Source organism: Thamnophis elegans, chromosome 15 (genome assembly GCF_009769535.1).
Source record: "Thamnophis elegans isolate rThaEle1 chromosome 15, rThaEle1.pri, whole genome shotgun sequence".
Taxonomy (NCBI): Eukaryota; Metazoa; Chordata; class Lepidosauria; order Squamata; family Colubridae; genus Thamnophis; species Thamnophis elegans.
The window spans coordinates 1736707-1753597 of record NC_045555.1 but is presented as its reverse complement, the minus strand read 5'-3'; the positions used below and the strand labels follow the sequence as shown (position 1 = coordinate 1753597).

The window sequence follows — 16891 nt, the reverse complement described above, 5'->3', positions numbered from 1 at the left end:
ACAACTAGCCCGTCTTTGCTTCCGCGCCGCCTTCTCTGAACCATGGAAGGAGGAACGTGGGGATGAGGGCCTGAGCCGCCTCTTCTCCTTGGGGCTTAGCCATGTTGGAAGGGCTGATCGCGTGGGTCCTCAACACTTACCTGGGCAAATACGTCAGCAACCTGAACACAGACCAGCTCTCGGTCGCTCTCCTCAAAGGTAAGGGCCACCTGAGAGATCTGGGCCAAATCTTGCCGCCTGGTCTTTCTTTCTGGCGATCAAGAACCTTATAGCTCTCTTAGGCTAAACAAAAACACACCGTTGTGCGACTTGTGGCAAGCCATTAGCTTGTCTCTTTCCCTTATCTAGATTATTCTGTGATATCACCCAAAGGAAAGTTTTGTCTTAAGTTTTTCTTTTGGTTTTTCCTTCAGGGGCCGTTGAGTTGGAGAACTTGCCACTCAAGAAGGATGCCTTGAAGGAAGTGTTGCCATTCGAAGTGAAAGCTGGTAGGTATTTGGGAGAAGGGGTGTGTGGAGGAGAGAAAGAGAGAGAGAGGAAAAGAAACAGAGAGAAAGAGAGGAGAGAAAGAAAGAGGAGACGAGAAAGAAGGGGAGAGAAAGAAAGGGAAAGATTGGTGGAAGGAAGAAAGGAGAGAAAAAGAAATATTGAAAGAAAGAGAGACAGGAAGGGAAAGAGGAGAAAAAGAGAAAGACAGGGAAGGTAAGAGAGAGCGAAAGAGGAGAGAAAGAAATTGGGAAAAAGAAAGAAAGAAAGGAGAGAAAGAAAGGAGATGAGAAAGGGGGGAGAGAAAGAGAAAGAAGAGGGAAAGATGGATGGAGGGAAGAAAGGAGAGAAAAATTGAAAGAAAGAAAGAAAGGAAAGGGAAAAAGAGGGAAAGGAGAAAAAGAGAAAGACAGGGAAGATAAGAGAGAGGTGGAGGAGAGAAAGGAGAGAAAGAAATTGGGAGAAAGAAAGAGAGAGAGGAGAGAAAGAAAGGAGATGAAAAAGGGGGAGAGAAAGAGAAAGAAGAGAGAGGGGGAAAGATGGGTGGAGGGAAGAAAGGAAAGAAAGAAAAATTGAAAGAAAGGAGAGAAAGGGGTGGAGGGAAGAAAGGAGAGAAAGTAAGAAAGAAAAACTGAAAGAAAGAAAGGAGAGAAAGAGGAGAGAGAAAGGAAAGAGCAAAAGAGGGAAAGAGGAGAGAAAGAGACAGGGAAGGTAAGAGAGAGGGGGAAGAGACAGAAAGGTATTGAAAGAAAGAGAGAGGAGAGAAAGATAAAGAAAACAAAAGAGAAAAACAAGAGGCAGGGAGAGAGCGGGAGGGAGGGATGAGCCCTCTAACACAGGGCTCTCCAACCTCGGGCACTTTAAAACTTGTGGACTTCAGCTCCCAGAATTCCCCATGGCTGGTGGCTGGGGAACTCTGGGAGTCGAAGTCCACGGGCACATTACTGGCGCCAGGTTTAGGGATCCTTCCGCTTGGATGGCTGTTTTACATTTGGACGTGGCCTGAGGCCCTTTCGACTCGCACCCGGGATCACGCCACGTTTCTCCTCCCAACCTTTGTAGGGTTTATTGGCAAGATCACCCTGCAGATCCCCTTCTACCGTCCCCACATCGACCCCTGGGTGATCTCGGTGTCAAAATTGTACCTCATCGGCTCGCCGGAAAAGGAAGAGGAGTTTGTGGAAGCGAGAGAACGATTGCTGGATAAGGAGAACAAGAAAGCGCTTCTCCTCGCTCTGGAAGAGAAATGGAAAGTGAGTCCGTTTTCTCTGAAAGGGAAAAAAAAAATCTTGGATGGTTTCTACCCTTCGGCTTTTATCAGAACCCCAAATTATTCTATTCTATATTCTATTCTATTCTATATTCTATTCTATTCTATATTCTAATCTCTATTCTATTCTCCTATTCTATTCTATTTTATTCTATTCTATATTCTAATCTCTGTTCTATATTCTATTCTCCTATTCTATTTTATTCTATTCTACTATTCTATTCTACTATTCTATTGTATATTCTATTCTAATCTGTATTCTATCCTCTATTCTGTTCTATTCTCCTGTTCTATTCTAGTTTATTCTATTCTATTCTATCCTCTGTTCTATTCTCCTATTCTATTCTCCTATTCTATTCTATATTCTATTCTAATCTGTATTATATTCTATTCTATTCCTATTCTAATCTGTATTCTAATCTATTCTATCCTCTATTCCATTCTATTCTACCCTATTCTGTTCTTTTCTATTCTATTCTATTCCATTCTATCATCTATTCTGTTCTGTTCTATTCTCATATTCTATTTAATCTGTATTCTATTCCTATTCTATTCTAATCTCTATTCTAATCTCTATTCTATTCTATCCTATCCTCTGTTCTATTTTGTTCTGTTCTATCTATATTCTGTTCTGTTCTACTCTCCTATTCTATATTCTCTTCTCTTCTCTTCTCTTCTCCTATTCTATTCTATTCTATCTATCCACTATTCTGTTCTGTTCTATTCTCCTATTCTGTTCTGTTCTGTTTATTCTTTTGTTCTGTTCTGTTTTGTTCTATTCTTCTATTCTATATTCTATATGTTCTTTTATAGAATAGAAGAGAGAAGAGAATAAGAAGACTAGAGTAGAATAGAAAAGAAAAGAATATAGAATAGAGTAGGAGAATAGAATATATTCTGTCTATATTCTACTCCTATTGTAATTCTATTTCTATTCTGTTCCCCATTCTCTATTTCTACTATTTATTCTATTTCTATTCTATCTCCATCCTATTCTAATTTTAAAATGGGGGTGTGAGGGTCCTGAGGCTGCTTGCTTGGCTCTTTCATTGTCTCCTCTGCCAGTTCGAATCCTGCCTTTCCTCTTTTTCTAGAAAGAACGGGAGCAGATCGGAGAGTCTTACTGGTATTCAGTCACCGCCTCCGTCGTCACCAAGATTGTGGAGAACATCGAAGTAAGTTGGATGGGCGAAGAGTTCCAGACGGGGTGGGTGGTCCTTGTCTTCCGACGGTCGTGAATGGAGTCCGTGGCCAACGGTCCGGATTTTGATCCCCCGCAGCCATAAGTGTGAAAAACAGTCCACTTTTTTTTCAGTTGTAAACTCTCTAGTTTCCTTTTTCCTTTATGTATTCAAATGGGCAGTGATTAATATATACGTGTGTGTGTGTGTGTGTGTGTGTGTGTGTGTTGTATTTGTGCTGATAAATAAATAAAGAGAGACTAGTATAGATCTATTTCAAACTATTTAGCTCTCATCAGCTAGCCATACCCTTACTGGGATTCGAACCTGGGCTGTTTTTACATATTAGGCAGATGTGTTAACCAATAAGCCACAAGGTTCTCCTCCTTTATCAGCTGAGCCAGGGAAATAGGTATGTATTTAGTGTCACAACCCCTGGTATGCCCCAAATATGGGAGGAAGCCTACTGCTTCCTTTCTCTGTCTATCGGCTCGACACAAGAGACCATCCAGACAGAAATTCCCTGGCTCATCTGATAAAGGAGGAGGACCTTGTGGCTTAGTGGTTAACACATCTGCCTAATATGTAATATAGCCCAGGTTAGAATCCCAGTAAGGGTATGGCTAGCTGATGAGAGCTAAATACCTTGAAATAGATCTATACTAGTCTCCCTTTATTTATTTATCAGCACAAATACAACACAAATGTAACAAAGGCAACAGTAAAAATAATGGCTTTCTGTCGTGATGGTCTCTTGTGATGAGCCGATAGACAGAGAAAGGAAGCAGTAGGCATATTTGGGCATACCAGGGATTGTGACACTAAATACATACATACATACATACATACATACATACATACATATGCATGTGTGTAGATGTGCGTGTGTACGTATATCTGTATGTATGTAGGATGTGTACACGTGTGTTATGTATGTGTATGGGTGGATATATACTTCCTTTCTTTTGACAGCAGGCAACAAAATTTAATTTTCAACCTGGACCAGTGTGATCACAGTAAAAAGATTACTTGGGACCGTTTGATCCCACGTGATCAAAATTCAGACGCTTGGGAGCCGGTTCATACTTACGACTTAACGCGACCCACTTTGGCGACTTTCGGACAAGCAAAGTCAAGCGGGGGGGGGGGGGATCAACCTGATTCCACTCACTTAACAACTGCAGGGATTCACTTAGCAACCTAAATGGCAAGAAACGGGGCAAAGCTCGCTTAACCGATGTCTCGCTTAGCAACAGGGATTCGGGGCTCTGTCGAGGACTACCTGTGCTAGCAAGAATGCCCACATTCTGCCTGCCAGCTGTGTTGGTAACGTTTGCTCCAGCCTTTAGAAAGCATCATTAAGAGAGACACTTCCCTTGTTTTTTTTCTCAGCTAAACATCCAAGACGTACACCTGAGATTTGAGGATGGGGTCTCCAATCCATCCCAGCCCTTTGCCTTCGGCATCTGCATCAAAAACGTATCCATGCAAAATGCCACGGATGAGCCGGTGAGTGAGCATTGATCAAACAGTTGTGATATGACAACCTTGCCTTTCCTTTCCACCCCATATAAGCCTTGGTGCGTATAGCCTCAGCGTATGCCAGGAGTTGTCCTTAGTGATTCAGTCTGTACGGTTTTAGCTCTGATACCCCTACAAAAGATGATTTGAACACAAATTAGCAATAGCAGTTAGCAGTAGCCCTTAGGCTTATATACCGCTTCATGGGGCTTCACAGCCTTCTCTTAAGTGGTTTACAGAAATTAAAATAGAATAGAAATTAAAATAGAATAGAAATTAAAATAGAATAGAAATTAAAATAGAATAGAAATTAAAATAGAATAGAAATTAAAATAGAATAGAAATTAAAATAGAAATTAAAACAATAGAAATTAAAACAGAATAGAAATTAAAATAGAATAGAAATTAAAACAGAATAGAAATTAAAATAAAATAGAAATTAAAATAGAAATTAAAATAGAAATTAAAATAGAAATTAAAATAGAATAGAAATTAAAATAGAATAGAATAGAAAATAGAATAAAAAATAGAATAAAAGAACAGAATTTGAACAGAACAGAATGCAGAAAAAATATAGTATAGAATAGAGATTAAAATAAAATAGAAAGTAGAATAAAACAGAAAATAGAATTTGAACAGAACAGAATGCAGAAAAAATATAGAATAGAGATTAAAATAGAATAGAAAATAGAATAAAACAGAAAATAGAATAGAATTTGAATGCACAGAATGCAGAAAAAATATAGAATAGAGATTAAAATAGAATAGAAAATAGAATAAAACAGAAAATAGAATAGAATTTGAATGCACAGAATGCAGAAAAAATATAGAATAGAATAGTTTAAACAGAATAGAGATTAAAATAGAATAGAGAATAGAAAATGGAATAGATTTGAACAGAACAGAATGCAGAATTTTTTTTTAGAATAGAATAGAGATTAAAATAGAATAGAATACAAAAAAAGAATAAAATAGAATTTGAACAGAACAATGCAGAAAAAAAATATAGAATAGAATAGAATAATTAGAAACTGCTTCACAGTCCTAACCCTCTCTAAGCGGTTTATGGAGTCAGCCTATTGCCCCCAACAACCCGGCTCCTCGTTTTACCAACCACGGAAGGACAGAAGGCTGAGTCAACCTTGACCCCCATCAGTTGTAGAGAGACCGGGCCTGCCAAGAAGAATGCTGCTTTCCGCAGAGCCATTGTTTTTTTTTTCCTGCAAGGCAGGAAGTATGGCAAGAATAACGGTGCAAGAATGGGGTTATTAAAAGTGTCGATTTTTCTTAACTCGGAGGTGGAAGAGCTCATGAAGAAAAAGCGGTTGGACATTTCCGACTTCAGCATCTACTGGGACAGCCAATGCAGCCTGTGGGGAGACATGCTCCCTGGGGAGCTGCAGGTAATTTCCTTATTTTCCTCCAATTTATGCCACTGCCGCGCCCCCTCTGTGCACGTACATAGGGGACGGAAGGCTTAAACACACGATGGACGGTTGCAGGAACTGGGCCTGGCTAGTCTAGGGAAGAGAAGGACCAGGGGAGGCATGATAGCAGCCTTCTAATATTTGAGGGGCTGCCACAGAGAGGAGGAAGGGGATCAAGCTATTTTCCAAAGGCCAGACAAGGAAGAATGGATGGAAACTGAGCAAGGAGAGATTCAACCTAGAAATAAGGAGGAATTTCTTGACAGGGAGAACAATCAACAAGTTCCCTTCGGAAGTTGTGGGAGCTTCATCCCTGGAGGCTTTCAAGAAAATATTGGCCCCACCCTTTGGCAGAAATAGTGTTGGGTCTCCTGCTTGGGCGGGGGAGGGGGGCGTGGGACTAGATGACCCACAGGGTCCCTTCCGCCTCTGTTCATCTTTGATCTGTTAACATCAGCAAGATTTTTAAAAAAAGCAAATAAACCCCTGAATTAACGTGATTCTGATTTCCAGGAAGCCATGGATAACAGCATGGAACGCCGGGATCACGATTACATTGTGGAGCCCGTGTGCACCTCTGCCCTCCTCAAGAGAAATTGTTCCAAGGAACCCCTACGGTCGCGGAATATGCCACGCCTGGAGTTCGACATCCAGCTGGAAACAATCCCCTTGAAGCTTTCTCAGGTGGATGGGGGGGGGGGGAAACCAAAATTCCTCTCGGAGATGGGTTTGCGTGCAGCTACAGGGAGTTCTACCACTTTGAGTGGTGGCCTAGTGTTAAAGACGCTCACCTCCCACTCGAAACGGGGAGCATTTGATTCCTAGGTCGATATTTCCCAGGGCGCGGAGGGAAAGTATTTGCTGTGAACTCCGCATAGGCGTCAGGAAGGGAATCCGGCTAGCAAATGCTCAGCTCCATCCAGTCGCCCCTAAGAGGGGTGGTGGTGGGAAACCTAGTCCTCACTGAACGACGTTAATTGAGACTGGCAATTGCCAAACAACGCAGTCATGACATCCCATGAGTGTGACCAACTGAACCACTGCAGCGTTTCGCTTAGCAACTGTGGCAGGAAAGGTCGTAAAATGGGCCGAAGCTCAGTTAGCAGCTGTCTTGCTTAGCCACAGAAACTTTGGGTTTCTCGATCGTGGTCGTAAGTCGAGGACTTTCAATGGCTCGGCAAGTTCTGCCTTCTCAAAACAGTGGGTGATATTTTAATGGGAAAACACTGGTTTTCCCTCTGCGTTGTTTAAATTCCAGGAGGTTCCTCCACCAACTAACCATTAGGCGTTATTTTATTCGTTCAGATGCAGTACCGGCAAATTATGGATTTTCTGAAAGAGCTGGATAGAAAAGAACGACAGCTCAAATTCAGGAAATGGAGACCAAAAGTCACAGTGACTGGAAAGTACGAGTTGTTATTTTTTCCCCCTTTTTCCTCATTTATGAATGGCAGGGATTTAAGGGCCTGGTTTCTATGCCCGCCTCCTTAACCTAGCCACAGTGTCTCAACGTTGTTTCATTTTGGCTCGTTCTAGCTGCCAAGCGTGGTGGCTCTTCGCTCTGAACGCCCACCTCGCCGAGATCAGAGAGCAGAAGGAGCGTTATTCCTGGGAATTCGCCTTGCGTCGCGCCCGCGACGCCGTCCTGTACACGGAGTTGTACTGCAACAAGTTGAAGGAGTTGTCGCTCACGGAGGAGGAGCAGGTACTCGGAGTCTGTGACATCTTGAGGTGTACGCCAAGCTGGTGTTGTGGCCCGCCAGCAGATTTGGAGAGTGAGGAGGTTGGGGAGGAAGATGGGCCGGTCCTGGAGTCTGGGGGAGGCTCTGAGGAGGGCTCTGTGTCGGAGGCAGAGAGGGGGCCAGGGCCGTCTGACAGTTATCAGCTGCCTTCGGAGTCAGATCAGTGAGGCAGAAGAGCAGCTGGAGCCTGTTCCCAGTGTGCGCATGCGCTCTGCCAGATGAAGGGAACAGCTAAAGAACAGGGGTCGATTTGGGAGGAAGGCCACAGGTGAGCCCTGAATGGCCCCTCCCAGAGGAAATAAAAGAGGAGTGAAAGGGGAGTGGAGTTTGCAGAAGACCATTAGTGGTAGCACAGTGGTTAAATGCAGCACTGCAGGCTACTTCAGCTGACTGCAGTTCTGCAGTTCGGCTGTTCAAATCTCACCGGCTCAGGGCTAACTCAGCCTTCCATCCTTCCAAGGTGGGTAAAATGAGGACCCGGATTGTTGTTGGGGGCGATATGCTGAAAGCCCTGTGAAGCGGTATATAAGTCTAACTGCTATTGCTACTGCTATTAGTTCGCTTATTTGGCTCGTGACTTTCCAATACTCCTGGCCAAGTTTTGCAGATCTCGGCCTGTCAGCTCTCCAAGCCAGATAAGGTCTGTGACCGTAAATCCTCCCTTGAAAGACTTTGCTGGATGTGAATGAGCAGAATTCACAGTCAATTAACAAAAGGGGTTATTGTCGGGATCAGGAGTTGGCTTCCGGCTCTTGGGAAGCCTCACTCAGAACAGCTGGTGTGCAGGACTGTACATCCAACTGGCGCGACGTGGTCGGGCTTCTCGCTCGCACGCACGGTTCTAATTTGGAAGTGCCTCCTCTTGTTAGAGACAGTCCTTGACTTACAGCTATCCATTTAGTGGCCAGAGTTAACAATGGCACTGGGAAATGCGACTTATGCTCGCTTTTGAGACGGCCGTTGCAGCCTTCCTGCGGGGTCGCGTGATCAAAATTCAGGTTCTGGGGAACGGGCTCGTATTTACGGCGGGTCGCAATGTCCCGGAATCGTGTGGTCCCCCATTTGCCACCTTTCTGATAAGTCGATCCGGATTCACTTAACAGCCTAAACGTAACAACTGCAGTGACTCTATTAACACAGCTGCGGTGAGAACGGTTGTAAAACGGGGCGAAACTCACTTAACAACCGTCTCGCTCGGCGACATCGACTCTGGGCTCAGTGGCGGTCGCACATCGAGGACTCCCTGTGTTTCCTCAGCACTTTCTCACTGTTTCCTTTCCTGCCTGCAGGAGGAAATGGAACGCATTGAAGACGAACAGACATTTGAGGAGCTGAAAATCCTACGGGAAATAGTTTACAACCAGTTGCAGGAGCTGGCCGAGGTGAGTGATGCACCCAAGGGTTTACTAGAGGTTGACCGTTAGCGAGAGAAGCGCGGCGGCTCCGTGCTTTGATGACTCTGGAGATGGTCCTGGCTCTAGCGGTTCGAGTCCCAGCACTGCGCGGCGGGGTGAGCTCCCGTCACCTGCCTCAGCCCACCTAAGGAGCTCGAAAGCACGTTCTGCACGAGTAGATAAATAGGTACCACTTCGGGGGGGGGGGGAGAAGGCGGACGATCAGATCCTCGTGGTTGCAATGCCCATTTGCAAGGCAGCTTCGGTCGTGGGAGAAGGTCTCATGTGACCCTGAAGGATGTGTTCGTCTTTAACAGTAGCAGAGCTGGAAGGGACCTTGGAGGTCTTCTAGTCCAACCCCCTGCTTAGGCAGGAAGCCCTACAACCACTTCAAATGGTTATCCAACATCTTCTTAAAAACATCCAGTGTTGGAGCATTCACAACTTCTGGAGGCAACTTCTGTTCCACTGATTTCTTCTAACTGTCAGGAAATTTCTCCTCAGTTCTAAGTTGCTTCTCTCCTGGATTAGTTTCCACCCATTGCTTCTTGTTCTGCCCTCAGGTGCCTTGGAGAATAGCTTGACTCCCTCTTCTTTGGGGCAACTCCTGAGAAATTGGAAGACTCCCATCATGTCTCCCCTGGTCCTTCTTTTCATTAATACAATTACAATACAATACAATATAATAGCAGAGTTGGAAGGGACCTTGGAGGTCTTCTAGTCCAACCCCCTCCCTAGGCAGGAAACCCTATACCGCTTCAGACAAATGGCTATCTAACGTCTTCTTAAAGACTTCCAGTGTTGGGGCATTCACAACTCCTGGAGGCAACTTCTGTTCCACTGATTAATTGTTCTCACTGTCAGGAAATTTCTCCCCAGTTCTAAGTTGCTTCTCTCCTTGATTAGTTTCCACCCATTGCTTCTTGATCTGCCCTCAGGTGCCTTGGAGAATAGCTTGACTGCCTCTTCTTTGGGGCAACCCCTGAGATATTGGAAGACTCCCATCATGTCTCCCCTGGTCCTTCTTTCTATTAAACTAGACATACCCAGTTCCTGCAACCGTTCTTCAAATGTTTTAGCCTCCAGTCCCCTAGTCCTCTTCGTTGCTCAAATAGATGTATGTCTACTTGAGCTGGAAGGCGTTTGCCCACAAACATGGCATAATCCATGTCAGCTGCATTCTCACGATGGACTTATCCTCCCACAGAGCATTAAGGAGCCCTTGTCCGATTCTTTGGATTCGGCCTCGGAGGTGGGGCTGGAAGGCGGCCGGAACAGCAGCAGCGGGATGCTGCGTTACCTTCAGTCCTGGTTCCCCGGATGGGGAGGTTGGCACAGCCAGTCCCAAGAAGAGCTGGAAACCGAGACCATTGGAGGGCTCCTGTCGGACCCAGCGGAAGAGTGGCGGCCGGAGGAGGTGGCGGGTACGGAGGTGGGGAGGCGGGATGAGTTGAGAAGTCGCGTTTCCCTGGATGGAGGCAGCGTCCTCGGTGGGGTGCTTGGTGCTCTCTGAACGTAATTGTTTTTCTTGGAGATGTTTCCTGACCCAACTAGATAACATCATCAGTGCTCCGTGGGCAAACCCCTCTACTTTCTAGCACTGATGATGTTCCCTAGCTGGGTCAGGAAACGTCTGTAAGAAATGCCACCAAGCTCAGAGAGCACCAAGGACCCCGGAGTTTTCCTCCTCTTCTCTCCTTCTCTGTCTCCTCCTCTTCTTCCTCTTCTCCTCCTCCTCCTCTGCCTTTCCACAACCCCCTTCCCTTCTAGCACTGATGATGTTCCCTAGCTGGGTCACGAAACATCTACAAGAAATATCACCAAGCTCAGAGAGCACCAAGGATCCCACAGTTTTCCTCCTCCTCTCTCCTTCTCTGTCTCCTCCTCTTCTTCCTCCTCCTCCTCCTCCTCCGCCTTTCCACAACCCCCTTCCCTTCTAGCACTGATGATGTTCCCTAGCTGGGTCACAAAACATCTACAAGAAATATCACCAAGCTCAGAGAGCACCAAGGATCCCACAGTTTTCCTCCTCCTCTATCCTTCTCTTCTCTGTCTCCTTCTCTTCTTCCTCTTCTCTTCCTCCTCCTCATTCTTTCTCCTCCTCCTCCTCCGCCTTTCCACGTCCCCCTTCCCTTCTAGCACTGATGATGTTCCCTAGCTGGGTCACGAAACGTCTACAAGAAATATCACCAAGTTCAGAGAGCACCAAGGACCTCGCAAGTCAACCCAATCTGCTACTGATAATTAGTAGCTTCATAAATCGAATTAGGTTGATCTTATTTAGTGGGGTTTTTTTTTAACCTTTTCTTCCCCCAAACCAGGGGCTGACGACTTTTTTGATCCAGCTACCGATGTCTCCAGTATCAATACCTTCACAAAGAGGGACCACGTCCTGGTCAAACTCAACCTGTGGTTGCAAGGTGGCTCCGTCACGCTGTTGCACGCGGAGAAGAGAAGTGGCCAGGCCAGCGAGAGAGCCTTCATGCAGCTCCAGTTTTCAGGTACCCCCCCCCCCCTTTGGCTCTTGTGGAATGGAGGCTGGCCTTTGATCATGCGCGATGCCAGCTATACAGGATGGTGGATGGGTTTGATAGTTAAAGGTGGATGGATGGATGGATGGATGGATGGATGGATGGATGGATAGGTAGAGAGAGAGAGAGATTTATTGAATGATTGATTGATAGAGATGGACGGATGGATAAGTGGGTAGGTAGGTAGATATATAGATAAAGCTAGATTAATATAGATGGGTGGGTGGGTGGGTGGGTGGGTGGGTGGGTGGGTGGATGGATGGGTAGGTAGGTAGAGAGAGATTGATCGATTGATTGAACAATTGATTGATAGAGATGGATGGATGGATGAGTGGGTAGGTAGGTAGATAGATAAAGATAGATTGATATAGATGGATGGATGGATGGATGGATGGATGGAATAATAGATGAATGGGTAGGTAGGTAGGTAGGTAGAGACTGAGATAGAGAGAGAGAGAGAGATAGAGGTAGGTAGGTAGAGAGAGAGCGATGGATGGATGGATGGAGAGAGAGAGAGAGAGAGGTAGGTAGGTAGATTGATTGATAGATTGATAGAGATAGATTGATAGAGATAAATTGATAGAGATAGATGATAGATAGATAGATAGATGATAGATAGATAGATAGATGATAGATAGATAGATAGATAGATAGATAGATAGATAGATAGATAGATAGATAGATGTGAGAGAAATAGATAGGTAGGCAGGCAGGCAGGCAGAGAGATAGATTGATAGAGATAGCTAGATAGATAGGAGAGAAATAGATAGGTAAGTAGGTAGGTAAGTAGGTAGGCAGATGATAGAATGGATGGATGGATGGATGGATGGATGGGTAGGTAGGTAGGTAGGTAGGTAGGTAGGTAGGTAGGTAGGTAGACAGACATAGACAGAGAGATAGATAGCCTTCCATTAATTGGCTACGTCATTTGCAGTACTGAGTAGCATCCTAAACCCCATTGGGCTGGCTCTTGTGTTTTCAGGCGTGACCATCTTAGCAGAAACGCTCCCTCGCAGGAATTCCTCCCTTTTGAAAGTTCAGCTTGGCAGCCTCTTCCTCCGAGATTTGGCGACCGAAGGAACCATTTTCCCCGTCCTCGTCTTCCCGAATCCGGTAGGTTGAACTCTGTGCCCGCGGGAAGGGATTAGGAACCTCCTCCCCTTCCTTCCTTCTTTCCTCTCCCTCCTCCTCCTCTCCCTCCTCCTTTTCCTCCTCCTCTCCTTCCTCCCTTCCTTTCCTCCTCCTCCCTGCAAACCCCACTCCCTTCTGGCCTAATGACGTTCCCTAGTTGGGTCATGAAACGTCTGCAAGAAAACCATCCAGCTCAGAGAGCACCGAGCGGCCAGCTGTTTAATCCTGAACTACAAACATTCTCCTTTGTTAATTTATATTATTTCTCTCTCTTTTTTCTTCCCAGCTGAAGGAAGTCGGCTGTGCCTCTTCTGTCAGCCTCCAGACCTCCTCTTCTGACACCAGCAACCAGAGCAGTGGTAATATTTTCATTTTTGGGGCTGCCCTTGGCCACCTGCTGTTTAAAACAATCCGGGCACTCTGAATCGATCGATCCCATCTTCTTCCCTCATGGGATCTTAGAAAAAGGAAACTCATCTCACAGCTCTAGAGGTTGACCTGGATATGCAGGTTGATTTTTTTTTTTAAAAATTGCAAAGCAGGTAAAATTTATTCAGCAGTCACCAGACACACACACACACCCCTCCCCATTCGAATTGGATGGGATGTCACTTGTCCAATGATGCTGGAGACTGTATTCCTGTTCTTTGAGTGGTTTATGTGTTTATTTTATTTTATTATTTTATCATTTTATTTCATTTATTTATTTTATTTATTTATTTATTAGACTTATATACCGCTTCATAGGGCTTTCAGCCCTCTCTAAGCGGTTTACAGATTTTTAGCAAATTGCGTCAGCAAATTTTATTCATATTTTATTCATATTTACATGCATTTATATTATATGTATATTTATTTTTATATTTATTTATTTTATTTATTTATTGTTAAATTTATATTACTGCCTGTTCACCCATGGCGACTCAAGGCAGCTTACAGGATATAAAAACCACATCTAAAACAGTAAAACTAATGAAAAAAATCAAATAAATTAATGTAGTAAAACCATCTCTCACCTCCCACTTCAGTGACACCGATCACACAAGCCATTTAATGGGCTCCATCCCACTCTGGCCCAGATTATTTATTTATTTATTTTATTTTTATTTTATTGTATTATTATTTTATTGTATTATTATTTTATTATGTTATGTTATTATGTTATGTTATTATGTTATTATTTTATTTTATTTATTTCATTTAATTATTTTATTTCATTTATTCCATTGTTTTATATTTCATTTCATTTTATTATGTTATTTTTTATTTCATTTATTTCATTAATTAATATTTTATATTTCATTTCATTTCATGATTTTTTTTAATTTGGAATCTGTGCGTTCTGCTTTTTGCTTACTGTTCCCTCCTCTCTTTGCAGAAGATCCCGTCCCAGTCTTCGAAATGCTGTATGAGAAAAACCCGGCTCGCAGCAATTTCGAGAGGCGGTTGGAAGTCAGCACCCAGCCCCTGAATATTATTTACAACCCCCAAGCCATTAAGAAAGTAGCTGACTTTTTCTACAAGGGAAGAGTCCATTCCTCAGGTGAATCTTCCTACTCTATTTCTTCCCCCTCTCCCTCTTTCTTTCTTTCTTTCTTTCTTTCTTTCTTTCTTTCTTTCTTTTCCTTACATTTTATAATTAGGTTATTTTTCAACCATACAACGAGGGTTGTTTTGGAAAGTTAAATGGTTCGTTCTACTGTTAAACCATAGATTAAAGGTAAAGGTAAAGATTCCATTTGCACATATGTGCTAGTCGTTCCCAAGTCTAAGGGGCGGTGATCATGTGACCGGCATGATTCAACACCCGAAAGCACACCGGACGCTGTTCCCTTCCCACCAAAGGTGATCCCTGTTTTTTAGCAATAGCAATAGCAATAGCAGTAGACTTATATACCGCTTCATAGGCCTTTCAGGCCTCTCTAAGCGGTTTACAGAGAGTCAGCATATTGCCCCCAACAACAATCTGGGTCCTCATTTTACCCACCTCGGAAGGATGGAAGGCTGAGTCAACCCTGAGCCGGTGAGATTTGAACCGCTGACCTGCTAATCTAGCAGTAGCCTGCAGTGCTGCATTTAACCACTGCACCACCTTTCCTACTTGCATTTTTTACCTGCTTTCGAACTGCTAGGTTGGCAGGAGCTGAGACAAGCCAAGGGAGCTCACTCCGTTATGTGGCGCTAGGGATTCGAACCGCTGAACTGCCGACCTTTCTGATCAACAAGCTCAGCGTCTTAGCCACTGAGCCACCGAGCGCCTTAAATCATAGATTGCGTGGGTACAAAGAAGCGTGTGTCAAATTCGTCAGAATGATCCCGGCATGAATTTGACCAAATTCAGGGCTGCTCAAAGCCCATTTCTGCCTCCCAATCACGATTCAATTTTTTTCAGGCTACGCCGTGAGCTTGATGCTTTCGTTTCCGTGCTTCCATGCTTCAGTTTTGGCGTGGTACGCTGCGCAAAACCAGTTGTGATTTAGGAAGCCACGTTTTGCAGCCTGTTGTGTGAACAAACCTTATTCGAATGTGGTTTGGCAAGATTCTAAAAGATAGGGGCGTGTGTGCAGAAAATAAAGATTTTTTTACGAGCTTCAAAAAAAAATACAGTTGAAATTTTCCTAAGAATGAAACAGCCAAGCAACTGTTAGCTTCCATGATTGGCTGTGGAAATATTTTAAGGGTGGTGGGCTTGGTGCTCCTTGATTGCCGTATTTTTTGGAGTATAAGATGTAGCATTTAGGGTCCCGAGGCTGAAGATGAAAAGAATGTAATCCACCCACGGATAGCTAAATCAACCAAAGTTTATTGAGCATCCAGAATTGACATGAGAATCAACAGCAAAATTATTAATCATGAAACATCATTCTTAATAGTGTTTTCAGCTTCTTTGAGCTCTATCTACTTTACGTATTATATCATTATTGGCTAACAAGTCTCCAAGGCACAATAATTGGTTAGTCCTTACATCATTGGCATACGTTCACGTTGTTATAGCTGAATAAATCAAGTATTATCAAATGAGTGAATAAAATGTTGCAGGTTCATTACTTTGTTTCATCCTGTGCCCTCGAATCATGCCTGGGAACACTGCAAGCAAAGAATAGCTGACAGGCAAATATTTTCTGCAGATTGCTGCAGTTTTTACTTACACGTGTAACCTCAGTTCCAAGGACCATTCAGATGATTCACTGTAAAAACCCTACATAATATGCACCCTTTTCCCTTAAAAAAGAGGGTGAAAATCTGGGTGCATCTTATACACTGAATACAGCATTCTTGGCCTACCAAAGCCCCATGCCCCTTTGCAAAAAAAAAACCCTGAGGCATGAAGAAGGTTTGGGAGGCCTGCAGAGTGCAAAAACCTTTTTTTTTTTAAACTTACCTCTTCAAAATCATGGTGCGTCTTATACTCCGGTGCGTCTTATCCTCCGAAAAAATACGGTAGTTTCCATCCGTTGCTTCTTGGACCAACATCAATGTCTTTTTGGGGTGACCCTTAATGCAGGTTTCGGATGTCAGTCCGAGCTGGAGTTAAGAGTGGCCGAAGCTGCGCGGAGACAATACAACAGGCTCAAGATGCAGACCAAAGCGGAAATCCGGCAGACTATTGACCGACTGCTTGTTGGTGATTTTATTGTGAGTGGGCTTTTGGTGTGTGTGTGTGTGTGTGTTTTATAACATGGTCTTTGCCTTAATCCCACACAAAATCTTGGTTTGGGTTGAAAAGCAGATGAAGCCTGCAGCCTAAACTTTTAAGCTGTGCGGACTTCCAACTCCCAGAATTCCTCCATGCTTGCTGGGGAATTCTGGGAGTTGAAGTCCGCCCGTCTTAAAGCTTTGCCAGGGTTGAGAAACAGCTTTTGGTTCAAGTATTAAAGCAAGTATTAAAGCACCGGAAGCCATCTTTTGCCACGTTTATTGCTGTTGGAAACTGGGAGCGGGGGGGAATCATATGGAGTGGGGTAGATATAGTCAAAATAACATTCGTTTCTCAGAGAGTCAAGGACAACTTGCCCTGCACATGGAGTGGTGTGACTGGGAGGCACCTGCAGTTTGTGAAGAATCTGTGGGTGCTGGACAGGACTTTTGCGTGGGGAAAACCTGGAAGCTTTCAGATTCAGGTTTTCCCAGAGAGATGCTAATAGGACATCTCTAATAAAATGGAACTTTGAGGAACCTCAAGCTTCGGAGTCTTCTTTCATTGGGGG

The 16891-nt window shown here is 44.1% G+C and overlaps 1 protein-coding gene across 1 annotated transcript in view; it reads left to right on the top strand.

The window, feature by feature from the left end:
* The window catches only part of VPS13D (vacuolar protein sorting 13 homolog D), a 71025-nt gene continuing 54134 nt past the window's right edge, over nt 1–16891 (top strand). Inside the window, exons 1-16 of the mRNA XM_032232173.1 lie at nt 1–198; nt 414–488; nt 1549–1739; nt 2851–2931; nt 4330–4446; nt 5757–5861; nt 6399–6569; nt 7191–7291; nt 7422–7590; nt 8917–9009; nt 10229–10445; nt 11343–11522; nt 12535–12665; nt 12970–13042; nt 14062–14226; nt 16189–16319. Coding sequence (XP_032088064.1) covers nt 102–198; nt 414–488; nt 1549–1739; nt 2851–2931; nt 4330–4446; nt 5757–5861; nt 6399–6569; nt 7191–7291; nt 7422–7590; nt 8917–9009; nt 10229–10445; nt 11343–11522; nt 12535–12665; nt 12970–13042; nt 14062–14226; nt 16189–16319 — 2097 coding nt within the window. The 5' untranslated portion in view covers nt 1–101. The remainder of the gene's footprint in view (nt 199–413; nt 489–1548; nt 1740–2850; nt 2932–4329; nt 4447–5756; nt 5862–6398; nt 6570–7190; nt 7292–7421; nt 7591–8916; nt 9010–10228; nt 10446–11342; nt 11523–12534; nt 12666–12969; nt 13043–14061; nt 14227–16188; nt 16320–16891) is intronic.